General features: G+C 55.7%; 1 protein-coding gene across 1 annotated transcript; it reads right to left on the bottom strand.

Moving 5' to 3' along the window:
* Window positions 1-76: 76 nt before the first annotated feature.
* On the bottom strand, window positions 77-15,904 carry S6KL (ribosomal protein S6 kinase like). The gene is made up of 9 exons (XM_037220879.1): window positions 15,887-15,904; window positions 15,346-15,500; window positions 14,331-14,457; window positions 13,914-14,015; window positions 13,397-13,520; window positions 12,054-12,161; window positions 11,496-11,654; window positions 10,457-10,545; window positions 77-148 (listed from the first exon to the last, which is right to left on the bottom strand). Exons 1-9 carry the CDS (start codon window positions 15,902-15,904, stop codon window positions 77-79), a joined length of 954 nt encoding a protein of 317 aa, XP_037076774.1.
* Window positions 15,905-16,271: the final 367 nt, after the last annotated feature.

The following is a 16,271-nucleotide window of genomic DNA, read 5'->3' as shown; positions in this document are numbered from 1 at the left end:
CGAATACTGGGGGCACGGCCGGTCCCGCGCCCGAGCGGCACCCGCTTGCCCCTGCCCGCGGCAGTCGATCGCAGCGTCATCCGACGACAAAAGCCCAACTCACAGTTCCCTGGCGGCGCGGCGATCGGCGATGTGGTCTGATACGGACCTGGAATAAAAAGCCGGAAGGACCATTTAACGAATGCCTTCTTGTCGACTGCTGAAAGACGACAGTGGGATTTTGACACGTAAAATATTCAAATCGACTTGAAGGCGGCCGCAAAAAGGTGAAGGATAGAAACTGACCGGCCAGAATGGCAAAAAGCGAGCCGGGGAACAGCGAAATGAGGACATGTTAAAAAGTCGGCATGTCAAATTTGCGAACGCCAATATCGTGAGCTGCAAAATGGCGACGTACCAAAACGCCGGCAAGCCAAAACGGTGAGCGTTCAAATGATGAGTCGTTACGGGATCATGTTTTAATAACTGGTGACATGGAAAACGACGACATGACGAAATGCTTTCTGGCTGTAATAAAACTGCAATTTCGAAAAGCACTGTGCCTTCTAAAGGCGAGGTTCAAATCCAGCATATGGGAACGTTCAACCGAATGTTCGCAGTCGGCGAGCATTTGAATACCGGAATCAGTGTTGAAATATTCGAGACAATCGAATACTAAAATCATAGCGGAAGAATTCCAAAAAGCTAACTGTTTTTCACGTAAGCAACAGGTAGGTTTCAGATCATACTTTCGGGCATTAAGTTAGAACCGTTGTGTAGATTTCCTGACAAGATATCAGTGGTAACTTACATTGATAGCGAGCTGGCAATGAAAGCGGCTCCGCCACGCAATATTTTACTTTAATTTCTTGACTTTTACCTCCTAGCAGGCAGTATCACGTCACCAATATTCTCATTTTCGGGATGTCCATCCGTCCGTCATGTACAGGTGCATTCGCGCCTGGTCGCCGGTGCCAGCTGGCAGCGGAAATCCGGCGCACAACTGGGCACGGCGGGCTGACCCATTGCAATCGATTGGTGCTCGGATCCGCCCGGAGGGGCGCCGTCGGTGCGTGTAAACGTGCCCCATTTGTTGCCCACGGGAAACATGGCATTTGCAACTTAACAAAAACCGCCAAGACACATGGTGAACTGCTTGTCTGGGATTTTGGAGGGGGTCTGGGAACTGCGCGTACGGGATTTGATTCCCCACGGCGTCCGCCCTTCCTGCCAGGGTGAGAGACAGGCGACGGCATATAGCCCCAGCTGCTCTGAGAAAAATACGCACAATCGTGCAGGCGGAAGTATGAATCGATGTGCGCTGGGGTGCACGTGCACTCGTACGCTAATCGTGGGCTCGGCGGTCTGGGAGCGTTTTCAGGATTGATGTCAGCTCTCGGCGACCCGAGTAGATAACGACGTGAAACCGAATGCACCGTGCAGGCACACGCACCGTCTATGAATCCATCACCACCCGCGAATTTTTGACACACGTCGATTAGTTCACATCTGACCAATAAAGCAGTCGTCATAAAGCAGTCGACAAAGAGGCATTCGGTAAGCTACGAAACGGCTCTTTGACCGCACACTGTCTGATACAGCGGTGGTACGCCCGAACACTGCCTGATGCAGCGGTGGCACGCCCGGACAATGTCTGATACAGCGGTGGTACACCCGGACATTGTCTGATGCAGTGGTGGTACACCCGGACACTGTCTGATGCAGCGGTGGTACGCCCGGACATTGTCTGATGCAGCGGTGGTACGCCCGGGCACTGTCTGATGCAGCGGTGGCACACCCGGACACTATCTGATACGGCGGTGGTACGCCGGTACGCCGGGTGTGTGCATCTGCATGCCTAACTCCAAACATGGAGCAGAGTCAACGTTTCGTCGCTGGTTATGGAAATCGCCAACTGAAAGCCAAAAAGCTGGGACATCTGAAATGTAGCAAATAATGGTAGCAAGTAGTTGGCTTTGGATTATGATGCTGTCAAATTGCATTTCAACGAATACGAAGGTGAATTTTCCAAGTAATTATGTCGGCCAATAACCTAAACAGCTGACGATTTTATCATGTCAACAAGGCATGTTTGTATAACACTACGCTCCTACAAAAATGATGTTAATAGCAATAGATATAAGCGTCTTTAAATCTCATCCTTGGTATGTAGACAAATGAGCTTGGTAGACTGCTTGTATGAAGGAAAAGCAACGGAAACCAATAAAGTTCAATAGCATTTAATGGGTATTAGAACATTACATTGAAGCGGCATGTAAAACGCGTGAATAAAATCAGCCATGAATAGACTTGGAGATGAGCTCACGTTTTTTGTAATTATACTGTTTCGATTTCCTCACCGCGTAAAAAGCTTGTGTTTCGATTTTCCCCTCTTGAAATGTGACAGGGCATGATGGACGAACCATACCATGGCGCGCGGTGATATCTGTCTGGAAGCTGCAAAATCGGACGCCCCCTCGGCTGGCTTGTTGGGAAACTTGTCTGGTAGATTTTAAGCCAGTGTAGTAAACTGACAGGTGGCTGAAAAGCAAGAGGATCATGAAAGTATGATACTAGGATTAAACGGTGGTGTTCATGCTCTCGTGCTTAAACTGTTTTCTCTCTTGCATGCAGCCATGGGCGTAATCTCCTAAAATGTGTCAAGGGGGCGGTTGAACAGTGAAAGATGACGAAATCCTCCCTGGGGGCTGGAGCGCAGGTTGGGGGCCTGGAGTTCCCAATTGATTGGGAAACCACGCCCCCGTTGTTACCTTAATCCCAAGACTTTAATTACAAAGCAGTCTTCCGTCAACCTGTAGCGCTTGGTTTTGTCTGCAGTTGATGATGTCGAGCAGCCCACCGCCATTTGGCCTCAAATGTGGCTAAAGCTGCGAAAAACGGCGTAAGCAGCTAAGCATAGCCTGGTGCCTAAAGATGCTAACAATGCCTGATTTCATGTCCCGAAACGACCTGTGACTGGATCGTCACGATGAGCCTACAGGTCAGCTCATGCTCTCTGCCGAGGAAAAAACACAGCTCTCTGCTGTGTTTTCAATCGGGTTCACTGGAAAAAGGTCCTGTACTCATTTAACAAACGCTCGGGTGGGGGTCAAATTGACCCCGCCCCCAAAGGTTTTTCCAGAATGGTTTCCGAACGGCACGGCGCAGCGGCGCCCAATTTTGCATAGCTGCAGACAACTGAATAGCGGATTGTTTGGCATACAAAATTTGGATGTAACTTGTAAGGCCGCTGACCTATGGCAGATCAAAGTCAAGCCAAGGTTTCAGCGAAGTAAATTTCTGGGGAATTGTTCAGTTTGATTCAACAACGGAGTGTTAGACGAAGCCGTACATCTCTGAAATGATTTCTTAGGCAGCACAAAAATTGAATGAGCAAATCACGTTGATCTAAGGTCAGTTATCAAGGCCAGACCAAGGTCAAAACCAACCTGCTTTATTACTCTAGGGCTTGCTGTATGGGATATTTTCTGGTGCTCATTTCAAATTTAGTGATAGCAGGAACCGCATTATGCATCTTCCATTGACTTCTTAGAGGTCAGAATAGGCCATTGAACTGAAATGACCCAGGTCAGCATTTTTTTAGGAGCATACTGCCTGGTGTAATCTTTGTCGCTTATTCAAATGCCAAACCCAGAACAGTCTTGTATGATTTTGGTCACCATGACCTTCAAAAGGTCAAACAAGGTCACTGATCTTAACTGAGCATGTGACCTTTTGCTTAGAAACAGTTATCTAGGTTATGGGGGCACTTTGGAGACTGACCTGGATTTAACCTTGTTTGACCTTATTTGACCTGAAGGTCAAAAACTAAGAACCTAGAACTTTGATCTAAGTGAGTTAACACATAGGTCAGCACACCCTATAAATTTGGTGTCTCTAGCTCTCTTAGTTTCCGAGATCTCAGGGGGAGGCAAATTGACCCCCACCCGAACGAAGGGTATTTAACCGGCCACCCGGGCGCGCGCTAACCTAGAGATTAACGTAGGGGATTATATTTGTTGTGCTGTCTGAAGTGATTGTCGGTGTACCAGAAACGAGCTGTGTACCTCTAAACCGCTTTTTCATGCTAATTTCATTCTCAACAGCAGTGGTGTAGCCAAAGGGGGTGCAGCTTTTGGAAGCATGCTCCCCCCTCTCCCTTCCCTAGAGATGGCAAGAGCGCGTCCGAAGGCTTCTGCGCTTTTAGGCTGTTTAAGATGCACGTATGCCATGCCGTGAAAACCCACACATCACGATCATGCCACCATCGCTTAGTTTAATTCCCGACACGTGGTCAATTTTCGCCGCGGCATAGCGACTACGTGCAGGCTGCGTGCATGCACTTTTCATTCACACACGCTCTAGCGCCAACTTTTCTACCCCTCTTCAGTTGTTCAGGAAGCCTTGATACCCGAAACCGTCGCCGCCTCCGCCCTGCTCTCCCGATAATGCATGGAGATCGACGTAGCGTGAGTGAGCCGACAGACCGCTGGACTGAGGAAGACACGCGGAGACATTTATCACCGAGCGCGGACTGACGGTATCTCTCGGGCGTGGTGCCGGATAATCCAGACGCCTGTTTGGTAGAGCAGGCGTTTGGCGAGAGTATGGCAGCAGATACCACTGCGTGCAAGACGCCGACCGGGCCATTGCCATGCCATCTCCAGGATGGTCCAAGTGGGTAAAATGGCACATTCACATACTTTGAAGAAAACTTAAGCTGCTTTTAAGCGGAAAAATGATTTTTGAAGACTCCTCTAATAATGCGGAAGATAAATCCGATGAGTTTTTAAAAACTTCGGTCGACTTTTGTAATTTGGCCCTAAGCTAGGGTCACCCCTCCCCAAGCGATGTTCTGGATCTCTCGTGGTCGTGGTGGTGACAGTTCACGTGGACCGTCTAATTTGGATTAGCGGTCAGCAACTACGCCATGTTTTAATTCATCTCACTGCGATCAATGAACCGAGAATTACTGGTGTTTCACTATTGCGGAGATAGCTACGTGGTCCACATATCTGGCGATACTGTAATCCCTGTGTGGCATGCGGACATTTGATTATTACTGTGTGGGGCTGCAGTGAAATGCTTGCCGCCCACTGGACTGCATTTCAGAGGTCATGACAAAACGGCAAAGGGCCACGCCATGAAACTTCGGTCAGCTGATGATGCATGCATTAAGCACGTTTTTCAAACAACTGTCCACGGTCATGCCCACAGAACTGTCCGTGGTCACAGAACCCTGATGTCATCCCTGAACGTTTATGGATGCGTTTCACGGCAGGTCTTCGCTGTATGGTGACATTAAATGATACCGTTGGGCAGTAGCGTATCCGGGAGGTGATCAAATCGTGGCGTGGAAGACCCTATCAGCGCAGGGGTCCGTTTTCGTCGCTGAAAGGCCTCGTTTTCCGTTCATAATCGGGATGGCATTCTATTGCCTCGAGGACCCGCTGTATGGCTTTCAGCTCTAGCTGAGCCCGTTCCATCTCCAGGGTGGTGGGAGTGAGCGGATGTCCGTGAAGGTAGCGATTTATTTAGCGTTTTATTCAGCGATGAACTTTGATTTCCTGAAAAAGGTCCCCGGGTCAATTGTGGCGTGAGAAAATAAAAATGACCCTTGTTTTACCAATACCATGTGATCTTCGAGGTCAAAAGCTAGGTCAAAGGACGAGGAACTCGATACTATCCAAAAATTGCCGGCCGATTAAAAAAACATAAGCATCAAAATATTCAAAAGCGCAAGAGCTAGAGTCTGACAGAAAGATCTGACCTCCCTCGGTCGCCCTTCAATGTCCAACACGGGCTCAGAGGATGGGGAATTCGATATCGCCCAAAAATTACCGCCCGATTTTAAACTTGCGAATATCAGAATATTCCCCACAAAAGCAGCTAGCGTCCGTGAAAAAGTCCTGACTTCTCAAGGTCATTCTTCAAGGTCAAATCTAGGCTCAAACGACAAAAAACTTCATATCACCCAAAAATTACCCGCCGATTTTGAACTTTCAACTGTCAGAACACTCACCACAAGAAGACCGAGCGTCCGTGAAAAAACCCTGACCTCTCAAAGTCATTCTTTAAGGTCAAACTCAGCCTCAAAGGGCGGGGAACTCCACATCACCCAGAGATTACCGGCCGATGCTCAGCTTGCAACTGATAGAATATTCGCCATAGAAAGAACTAGCGTCCATGAAAAAGCCCTGACCTCTCAAGATCGTTCTTCAAGGGCAAACGCAGACTCAAAACACGGGGAACTCCATATCACCCCAAAATTACCAGCCGTTTTTAAACCTGCCACCGTCAGAATGTTCACCACAGAAAAATAGCGTCCGTGAAGAAGTCCTGACCTCTCAATGCCATTTCCTCAAGGCCATTATTCAAGGTCAAACGTGGGCTCCAAGGACGGGGAACTCCATATCACCCAAAAATTACCGGCCGACTTCAACTCGCAAACATCAGAATATTCACCTAAATATTGGCCTTGAAGGAATATTAGAATATTGGCCCTGAAGGGTGACCTTAAGAGGTGAGGACTTTTTCACAAACGGTAGTTCTTTCTGTGGTGACCATTCCGATGTTTATAAGATGAAAATCGGCCAGTATTTTTTTGGTGATATCGAGCTCACCGTCCTTTAAGTTCACGTTTGACCTTGAAGAATGAACTTGAGAGGTCAGGATTTTTTCCACATATTTTTTCCTCTTTCTGTGGTGAATATTCTCATATTTGCAAGTTGAAAATCGACCGGTAATTTTTGGGTGATATCGAGTTCCCCGTCCTTTGAGCCCGTGTTCGACCTTGAAGGATGACTTTGAGACGTCAGGACTTTTTGACGCGACGCACCACTTCAGCCGGTCGCGCCGGTAAACAGGTGGGTACGCTGAGTCAGCCCGCGCAGCCGGGACCGGCGCCAGCTGCAGCCTGACGGGGCGGTGCCGCGAGCGGCGCCGACGGCATCAAGCACCGGCCACGAGCCGAGCGAGCGCTTGTGGAGACGACTGGCTAGGCATGAGGGGATGGGGGCGCAGACAAGGATGAGGGGCGCCCCGGGGCCGTCATGCTATTTTAACACCTGACAGTCAAGAAGTCTGCGTACACCCAGTCATCTTACTAGCAATCCAGTAAGATCCATCGCCACCGAGTGTATATATCCAAGCGAGTCGAAGTTGAGATATTCTGTTCTCTTACAATGAGTTTCCACTGAGGTCCGACCCTCCCCTCCTCTCCAAAAAAGGCTGCGCCCCTGTGCTGGGGTGGTGATTGATACTTTATGATCCATTTCCAGACAGGCTTAACTAAACGTTTGAAGTAGCACGTTCGCAGCCTGGGCGAGGTCCTATGCTAGATACACACGGTATTGTGTGACATTTCGACAACACTTGTATTACAGCACGGTTAAAATCATACTTCGGATGTAGCAAAGCCCTACAATAATGCAGGGATATAAATAAGCATCTGGGGGCGACAAATCCGACATCGCCGAAACATCTGTTGACTAGATTCGTAGCAACTGAGGCTTGACATGTCCCACCATCTCGATATATCTCGAGATTCAACAGAGACTTTGCGGCGGTTATTGCAGCGCACCCGGTCATAAAGCGAGAACACTTCCTAAACAACAGCGCAATCCTGCACGGTTCGACACGCCCACCCCCAGCCACGCCTCACTCTCGAGCCAGAACACATTCCACATCAACGGTGGAACTCCCGGCCAAGCGACACTTTCTCCACCCTCCCCCTCGCGCGCCAATCCTTCCCTGCAATCCCATTCGACCCAGACGGCGCGCGGTCCCTCCGACGCTCCAGCCCAGCCCTATCCTCCCAAGAGGCACGCTCCAGCGACCCGTGTTTGGCCATAAGGCCGGCAGCGCTCGCCGCCACAGGGCGCCCCCGCAAACAGCTGACCAGCGCGATGTCACGACCTAGCGGTGTCGCCCAGCGCTGCGCACGGGGGCGGTCCACCCGGCCGGGGGCGTGCCGAGGCAGCGATTCGAGATCAGGGGGCACGGAGCCGACGCGCCCGGTGCATTCGCGCGGCACCAGGGTTACTCCAAGCGGCCAGGGTCTGCAATGGTCGATGGTCGGTCTCGGAACACTGATATGTGGATAAGGCGGATTGCTCCGGTAGACAAGGGTCCAATGGCGGATCGGCGGGTGGGGCTGGGCTGGATAACTGAGCACGCGCGAACGCGAGCGCGACATTACACGCGACAAAGCGTGCACTAGCATGGACGGATGCTTCGTACTAGCGTGTCTAACACGGTCCCCGGCGGGCGCGCAAAGTGCCTGCAGGGTTGCTCACTACCGACAAACGATCAATCCAGCCTTATCTCCAATCATCTCTGTACTCGACACCTGCCAGTACTATTTGTGCTCAAGGGCCCAGCATCAGCGAGAGCGCACAGCGCCCGCGGCTCGCGGACCACGCGGAAGGACCGATTTTCCGACAGCGCCTCTCCCTGACCCGCCCCCGCGCCACGCCGCGGCAGCGTTACACCTCGATCGACAGCTCCGCTGCGCCCGAGCCCTCCTCCCAGCTGGCCCCGGCGGCGCCGGAGCCCTCCTCCCAGCTGGCCTCGGCGGCGGTGCGCGGCCGCTTCCAGATCCGCTCGAACTCGTCCCGGCTGGTGCCGGCCGAACCGGGCCGTTTGAGGGAGTCCTCAGCCGTCGGTGGCCGGCCGGGCCCGGCGTCGCTCGGCCAGAGCGGACAGCCGGCCGCGCCAGGCGCGTCCTCGCCGCAGTCCTGAGACCGCGTTCCGTAGAAGTTCAGCTCCAGTACCGGCGCGGCGTCGGCGACAGGCGGCACGCACGCGCACACGGCGCCATCCGACGGCGAGTCGGGCAAGCGCAGCTCCAGGATGTCGCCGCTAGACGTCTCCTCGAACGTGTCGAGCGTGGCGCGGAGCGGCGGCGTCGGTGGTCGCGCCGCAGCCGTCGCCGCCGCTGTCACCGTCGGCGGCGGCGGTCCCGATGCTCCCGCCGCGAACTGCCGATGCGGTGAGAGCACACCGCTGGACGTCACCACCGAGTCCTCGGGCGAGGCGGGGCTGAGCGGCGCCGCGCCGCCAACCGAGCGGCGCGGCGTGCTGGCGGCGGCGGCGGTCGCGCGGCGCGGCGAGCCGACCGGCAGCTCGGGGAACTCGTCCACCAGTTCGGCGCTGCCCAGCGACTCGTCGACGGTCGTGGCGTCGAAGTCGATGAAGTCGTCCGACTGGAGGCCGCTCTCAGAGGCGGCCGAGGCCGACCCCGCCGGGTAGAAGCGGTCGTAGATGAGGCGCGCCGAGATCTGACAGTGGGGGGGGGGGGGGGAGTCAGGAGTGGAGCTCAAGTCGCCAGGAACAGGGGTCCGGTGACCAGGAGCAGAGCAGACAGACCCCGACAGGTACGCTAGGCGGCACAGGAGCTCCTCCAGGAGCTCCTGCAGGAGCTCCAGGAGCTCCTGCAAGCGCAGGAGCTCAGCACCTTTCCAGCCCCTGACCACATTCCTACACTAAAACAGCAGCCCCGGATCCCTGCTGACTCCCTCCCAGCCATCCACGGACAGAGGCCTACTACATCAGCAAGCGTACTGCGCTCTCCACCCGCACCCGACCCTCTCGCTGCCCAACATCCGGTCGCTCGGTGCCCGGCCCGCCCAGCCCACCTCTCTGGTGCGGACGGCGTCCAGGTCGTAGCCAGTGTACCAGGCCTCGCGGCCCAGCTTGAGCAGGCTGTTGAGCCGGTGGCGGGGCTCCGGCGTGAGCAGGCGCGCCACCAGAGCGCGCGCCGCCGCCGTCACGTGACACGGCAGGCGGAAGGAGGCGGCCAGCTGGGCGCGCCGCATCTCCACGTGGTCGCGCTCCGGCGGCGCCGGGTACTGCCGGGATAGAGGACGTCGGCACGGTCCCAGCGGGGGCGCCACTACCGAGCGAGCCGGGGCAGACGCAGGCGGGTGTGAGGGTGTGCGGCAGCCGGCTGGAGGATATTGAGGACCAGGAGAGATAACTGGAGACGTGTCAGGCGTCGCGTGCGGAAGAGATCGTGGGCACGGGTCAGGAATGGTGTCCGAAGAAACCAGCGGGGACAGTTGGACAACCTCACGACTGCACTAAAAAATCCTATCCCAGCCCGTGAAAATATTTCCGCAGGTTCGAACGTGGGTCGACTATGAAGAAAGAACATCACTGGGCGGAAAGACTGGAGAGGCGTGCCCTTGCACCAGTCAGCTGACAACGCATCATGCACCGAAAGGACAAATCCAGTCGTGACCAATCAAAAAGCACTGAGCACTGAGCGAGGAACTTCCAAGAATTTGGGGGAATCAGGTCGGTATGTAAGGGCCTATTATTCATATCTGGCTTTGGCAATAGTTTCCGTCGTCAATATCCAAGAAGCGAACTGGACGCATCATGTGCCACCACAGGACGCCAAGGCTACAGTCACGCCGGGGGCCCGCGGGCGCCCTTAAGCACGCCGCACGCAGGATGTCGGGCCGGCACTCACGCTCCCCGAAAGCAGGCAGAAGGCGACCACGCCGAGCGACCACCAGTCGACGGCGTGCGAGTACGCCTGCAGGTCCAGCAGCTCCGGCGCTGTCGGCGCATGCGCGTACGGTGAATGTACAGCTGGGCGGCTCGGATACGGCTCTTGGGGTCGCCCACCGAGCAGGGCTTAACGCGATTTATGTCTGACGGCGTGGAGCTGAGCAGAGTCCGAGGCACACGAATGCGAATATACAGCAACTACACGAATGTGCTGCAGCGGCGCGTTTTCCGCGGCAGCTGGAAGGGAAGACGTGGATCTTGTTACCCGCACCTGGACGTATTACCAGCACTTTTGATAGCCAAACATGTGACAGAAGACAAGCCAAAAATATGACAGAACACGCCAACACGCCGGCGTGAGCAGATATTCACACAGGACCGCTTTCACGCGCCCGCCGTGGCACGCCAGGTATTTCCCAGGTTTCTCTGCGACTGTGTTGTGCCTGCATCACTCAGCCGTACAAGCAAATAACGTCCAACGCGCTCTAGATGGTTTCTGGACCGAAGCACACGTAACCGGCAATTTCCTGGTTCGTGTAACTATCTAGAAGCCTGTAAGTTGCGTCCCCACGCTTACCACCAATACATTGTGTCCACCAGGGGCGCAATAGCCTCTAAAGGGTAGAAGGCGGAAGGGAAGGGTATAAACGACACGCGAAATATGCTATTCTTCCATAAAGCAACACGCTAAGGCTCATGTTTTAGAGCTGGGAGACAGGGTCCGACGCCAACGGCGTCAGCAGCCCGACAATGGTCTCGTGGGCGTGACTCACCCATGTACTGCAGTGTGTCGCTCAGCGTCTGGGTGCGGGCACCGTGCCGACAATGGCCTCGTGGGCGTGACTCACCCATGTGCTGCAGTGTGTCGCTCAGCGTCTGGGTGCGGGCAACGTGCCGACAATGGCCTCGTGGGCGTGACTCACCCATGTACTGCAGTGTGCCGCACAGCGTCTGGGTGCGGGCACCGTGCCGACAATGGCCTCGTGGGCGTAACTCACCCACGTACTGCAGTGTGCCGCACAGCGTCTGGGTGCGGGCGCCATGCCGCAGCCACTTGGCCAGGCCGAAATCGATCAGCTTTACATGCATCTCGCCGTCCAGCAGCACGTTCTCCAGCTTCAGGTCCCGGAATATCACGCCAGCGTTGTGCAGGAAGTCTGACGGCGGGACAGTCGCCGTTCGCACGTCAGGGACGACGGAACTCGAGGTGGTGGGACACTGTATGACCCCGCACCGGTTCGGCTGCATGGCTACGCTACCGCACCGCAGGCATTAGCCGCAGGTTATGAACGGTACACGTTTTGACAACTGCATGGGTTGGGCGAAATCCGCTCATTGCCTTCTCAACTTCAGGGCGTGTATCAAGCACCTGTCCCGGAAAGTCTCGCAGTTTGTCAGAGGGGCTCTATGAAAAACCGTGCTTCCGCAGCAATGCAGCCGATTACACGCCATCTATCCTGAAGAGCGACCCGCGCCTGACGGCCCCGGCCGCGTGGTCCGGCTCCAGCGGCCCCTCCCCCCCCCCCCTCGGCGATACCCGCGACCCGGACACTCACCCAAAGCGGTGGCTAGTTCGGCCACGTACAGCTGTACTAGCTGCTCGTGCAGTGAGCCGTGCCGCATCCAGAGGTCGCGCAGCTCCCCGCCCGGCACCAGCTCCTGCACTGCGTCGGGAGGGCGGGCGGTCACGGCTGGAGGCGCGTAACACGGGCGCGGGCTGGGGAGGCGGGACACGGGAGCGGGACACGGGGAGGCGGGATACGGAGTAAGGTCTGTGGAGGCAGGGCACGAAACACGGACTCTGGCAGGCGGGACACGGGGCGCAGGCTGGGGAGGCACGGGACACGGGGAGGAGGGATACGGAGTACGGGCTGGGGAGGCGGGTCACGGGGAGCAGGCTGTGGGGGCGGGACATGGGGCGCGGGCTGGAGAGGCGGGACACGGGGCGCGGGCTCGGAAGGGGGGAGGAGGGGGGGGGGGGCACGAGGCGCGGGCTGGAGAGGCGGGACACGGGGCGCGGGCTCGGAAGGGGGGAGGGGGGGGGGGGCACGAGGCGCGGGCTGGGGAGGCGCGACACGGGCGCGGGCTGGGACGAGCGAAGATCGCTCACAAGGGATGGAGCGGAACACGGGAGCATGGCATGGGACGTGATCTGGAGCAGGAGCGTAAAATGGCACTAGGGGGCGCCTCATGGTCCTCTCTTCCCCTAGCCGCGAACACCATGCAGAAAAGACGACATCAAAACAACCCTCCACATAACAGAGCAAGCATCGGAAGACACTGTCAAAAAACAGTGTGGTTTTCCACATGTTGACTGATCAGAGGTAAATAGGACCTCTGTGATACAGTGCCGATATATAATCAAAAGCCGAGCATAAGCAGCGTTAGCTCGCGGGGCACCCCCGCACCTGTGACACGAAGGGTAAAACACAATTGGTCATACATTTATAACCTTATCTCCACCTATACGCACGCATCAGGATAATGCACGTTTTACCGCAATCGCAACTGAGTTCCAGCTTGGCAACAACTCAGACAATCTAACATTTTCCCAGTATGACGTAAAATCACAACGTTCAATTTTACGTACCAACCCAGCGCACAAGACAGGAAAAGGCCTCCGGTTAATACAAGCATGATCGACCGACAGGTCTCTTTACAAGCAAGAGAGCCAACGCTGACAGACCAGAAGCGGAACGCCGAAAGCCTATCAACTCACGGCGTACAGCAAAAACCTTCAGTGCACAGCCAAGCAAAAACCGAACCCGATCAGGAGACCACTGCCAACACCAAGGGAGCCTCTCCTTTGGTCCGCGCGCTACGGCCGTACCGGAGGCCTCCCTCTCGATCTCTCGCTGGACCCGGGCGTCCGCCTCGGCCCGCCCAGCCGCCTACTCACGGACAAACAGCTGCTTGCGGGTCTGCCAGCGCTCCGGGCAGGCCACCACGTACGGGTGGTGGCCGCACGCCGCCTGGATGCTGACCTCGTCCTTGACCTGGGCGATGGCACCCTCGCGCACCACCTGCGGCCGGGTCAGGTCGCTGAGTCATCAGGACAAGGGTCGGGTTACAGTGGTCGCCCCAGAGGCCTTAGGTCAGGTCACTGAGGTCACTCAAATGTGTCTAGGCTGTTGGGGTTGGCTACATATGCCAGGCTCAGATACCTCGCAAAGACCTGTTTTACGTAACGAAGACAGACGCCGGCCCTTGTTCCGTCGGACCTTGCCGACAATTGAGATCGCATGGTAACTCGCCACCTTCGCCAATAATTGACGCCTCGCCGCATGACACAGCCGAATCACTGGCAAGCCTGTGCCCGAGTGTGCGACAATTGCCACGTGATGGGGGTAGATGTACAGCGCGAGCCTCTCCACAAGCTAGAGAATCACATGACACAGCGATAACTTGAGACTTACGTGGGCTTTCGACAGTATCTTCAGGGCGTACGATTCGCCAGCCTCCTCGTGCGCCACCTGGTAGACCTTGCCAAAGGCGCCCGACCCCAGCGTCTTCACCACCTGCCGCCGCGGTCAGGTGCCGATCATCAGTCACGGCGGCAAAGGTCGATGACTCCAACAGCAACACATCACGGCGGCGCCGGCAGCCAAACACAACAAAGGGGGCTTACAATTACTTTCCACTCTCCAGCGCAGGCGAATCCCGTCCGCGGCACCGCCTTAGCCTCAGCCTCCAGGGCACATTCGGCGTCAGAGTACAGGCCGGTCCGGAGCTGACCCCTTGACAGTGGATACACGCTCACACCGACAACGCTTCAGCGGAAGGAGGCGGCAGTCAGCGCGGCTCGAGGAGCGGGGTGTGGCGGCGCGCCTCACCCGGTACAGAGTCTCGTGGCACCGCTCCCGGATCGGGAAGTCGGGCAGGAAAAGCGACTCGACGAGCGTCACCGGCCAGGCCGTCTTGCAGCCGAGCAGCGGGTCCTCCAGCGTGGTCTGGCTCCAGCTGCGGTGCAGGAGAGCGGTCAGGCGAACCCCCGGCGACAGGGCGCCGCGGCGTCCGGCACCGGCCAACAGCACGGGCAGACGGCAGTGTTCATTATACATTAGGAACACGTGCCCTGTGAATTATGCGTTCCCTCCTCCCAACAGCCTTCGTATGCAACTTGGGAACACATCCTCAACGAAAAACGTCACGTGATAATGTGCGAAATATCTCCGCGTGGTCACGTGTCCCAACACCGCGTCATGCGATATCCGGGAGCCCCGTGAGACGCCCCACCCCGGCGGGTCACACACCAGTCCCATGCCCAGTTCACGGTGATAACTCACAGTGGATCGCTCCATTGCGCTGCACAGCATGAGCCCGCACAAACCGCTGCACCGCTGGCTGGAGACCGCACCGGACCGTCGGCTCACAGCACGGGGCCATCCACCGGACACCCAAACCTAGCCATCCCGCTCTCAACATGGGATGCAAAACCCGGCTGCATCGTTAGCGGTAGACACAAGACCAGGGCTCCTGGCTGAACTGGCTGTGACGCACGCGGACGAATGACATCAGGACCGTTGGCACTCAGCGGGGTACGCGACAGTACCGTTCGCAGAAGGCGCGCGGAAACTCCGCCTCAGACTGCCGTCTGGGGCAGTCGGTCGGTGGGTACGTCGTCCGACTACCACCTTTCCGTGGAGTCGGCCAGCTTGGCTTTTTCCGTTTTCCGGGAGTGTGACAGCGTACCTGTGGTAGACTCGGAGCCTGGCTCTGATATCATTCGCTAAATATGCTCCTTTCTCATGTTCGGAAGACGGGACAGCGTTGTCTGCGAGGGACGCGAGACTCATGCCTCAGACTGTGCCGTTCCTGCGAGACAAGGTACAAGGGCCCATGCCGTACCGTTTGCGGGAGACGCGGGACCAGGGCCGGCCGGGGCTGCGCAGCGAGCCCGACGAGCGGCCGCTGCGCCAGCTAACGCTGGTCATCTCGGACAGACGGTCGCCCAGCAGCGAGAGCCGGCCGCTGACGTTGTGGGCGAACCCCGACCAGCTGAGCTGCGGCCGAAGGCGGGTGGCGTCAACGGTCCGAGCGGTGGCATGTGGGGAGGGGTGGGTAGACCGCAGGGTATAACAGGCAAGTGGCGGCAAGACTGAAGAGCTCAAATATGATTCTGACCATGAAAAATGAATGAAATGCAGTAAGTGTTGTGATGATGGTATGTGCAATGAACAATTAAAGCCATCCTGTTACAAAAGAACTATTCTCAAACACATCACATGAAATACAACTCTTCTGAAAACAGATCAAAAGATCCTGCTGGATGTGTTGAACAAAAAGATCATCTGAAAAAAGCATGACAAGACATTATCTACTAAATAAATGCACAGAGTTTGCATGAACTATGCTTTTCATGAAAAACAATAGAAAATGGAAGGATCACTGGCAGCATCAAAGCCATTGACACATAATTTTGATGGTGCTCATCATCAGAGTTGTTACATACATGCATTCAATTTAACGGCTAAGCTTTGGAGGGGCCTCACAATTTTTCAAAAAGCATTGATCAGAAATCAAAGCCATTTGGCAAGCAACTTGCTCATCCATAAAATGCAAAACAGGCATTCAACTTGACCTTGATTAAGGCAAACATCATGCCAAATCTAGGCTCCACCCTTGGCTTCAGCAACCTCAGGGGATGGTGAGGCCTTGGGCATGGTCAGTCAGCTTAATTGGGAGATATAGAACCAGTGGAGAGGCCATATTAGACCATGCACCATCAAAGCTCCTGTATGGGTCATGCTGACTGTGCAATGTATTAATCATAT

Source organism: Pollicipes pollicipes, unplaced genomic scaffold (assembly GCF_011947565.3).
Source record: "Pollicipes pollicipes isolate AB1234 unplaced genomic scaffold, Ppol_2.1 Scaffold_4740;HRSCAF=5597_pilon_pilon_pilon, whole genome shotgun sequence".
Taxonomy (NCBI): Eukaryota; Metazoa; Arthropoda; class Thecostraca; order Pollicipedomorpha; family Pollicipedidae; genus Pollicipes; species Pollicipes pollicipes.
Note: the sequence above shows the minus strand (reverse complement) of the source record. Positions and strands in the feature narration are given on the sequence as shown.

Excerpts from the sequence above, each read along its gene's own strand:
- S6KL (XM_037220879.1), bottom strand. Across the intron at positions 14,458-15,345 it reads TCCCGCGTCTCCCGCAAACG|CTGGAGCCAGACCACGCTGG; the intron begins GTACGGCATGGG and ends CCTGCACCGCAG. Across the intron at positions 11,655-12,053 it reads CGAACTAGCCACCGCTTTGG|ACTTCCTGCACAACGCTGGC; the intron begins GTGAGTGTCCGG and ends TCCCGCCGTCAG.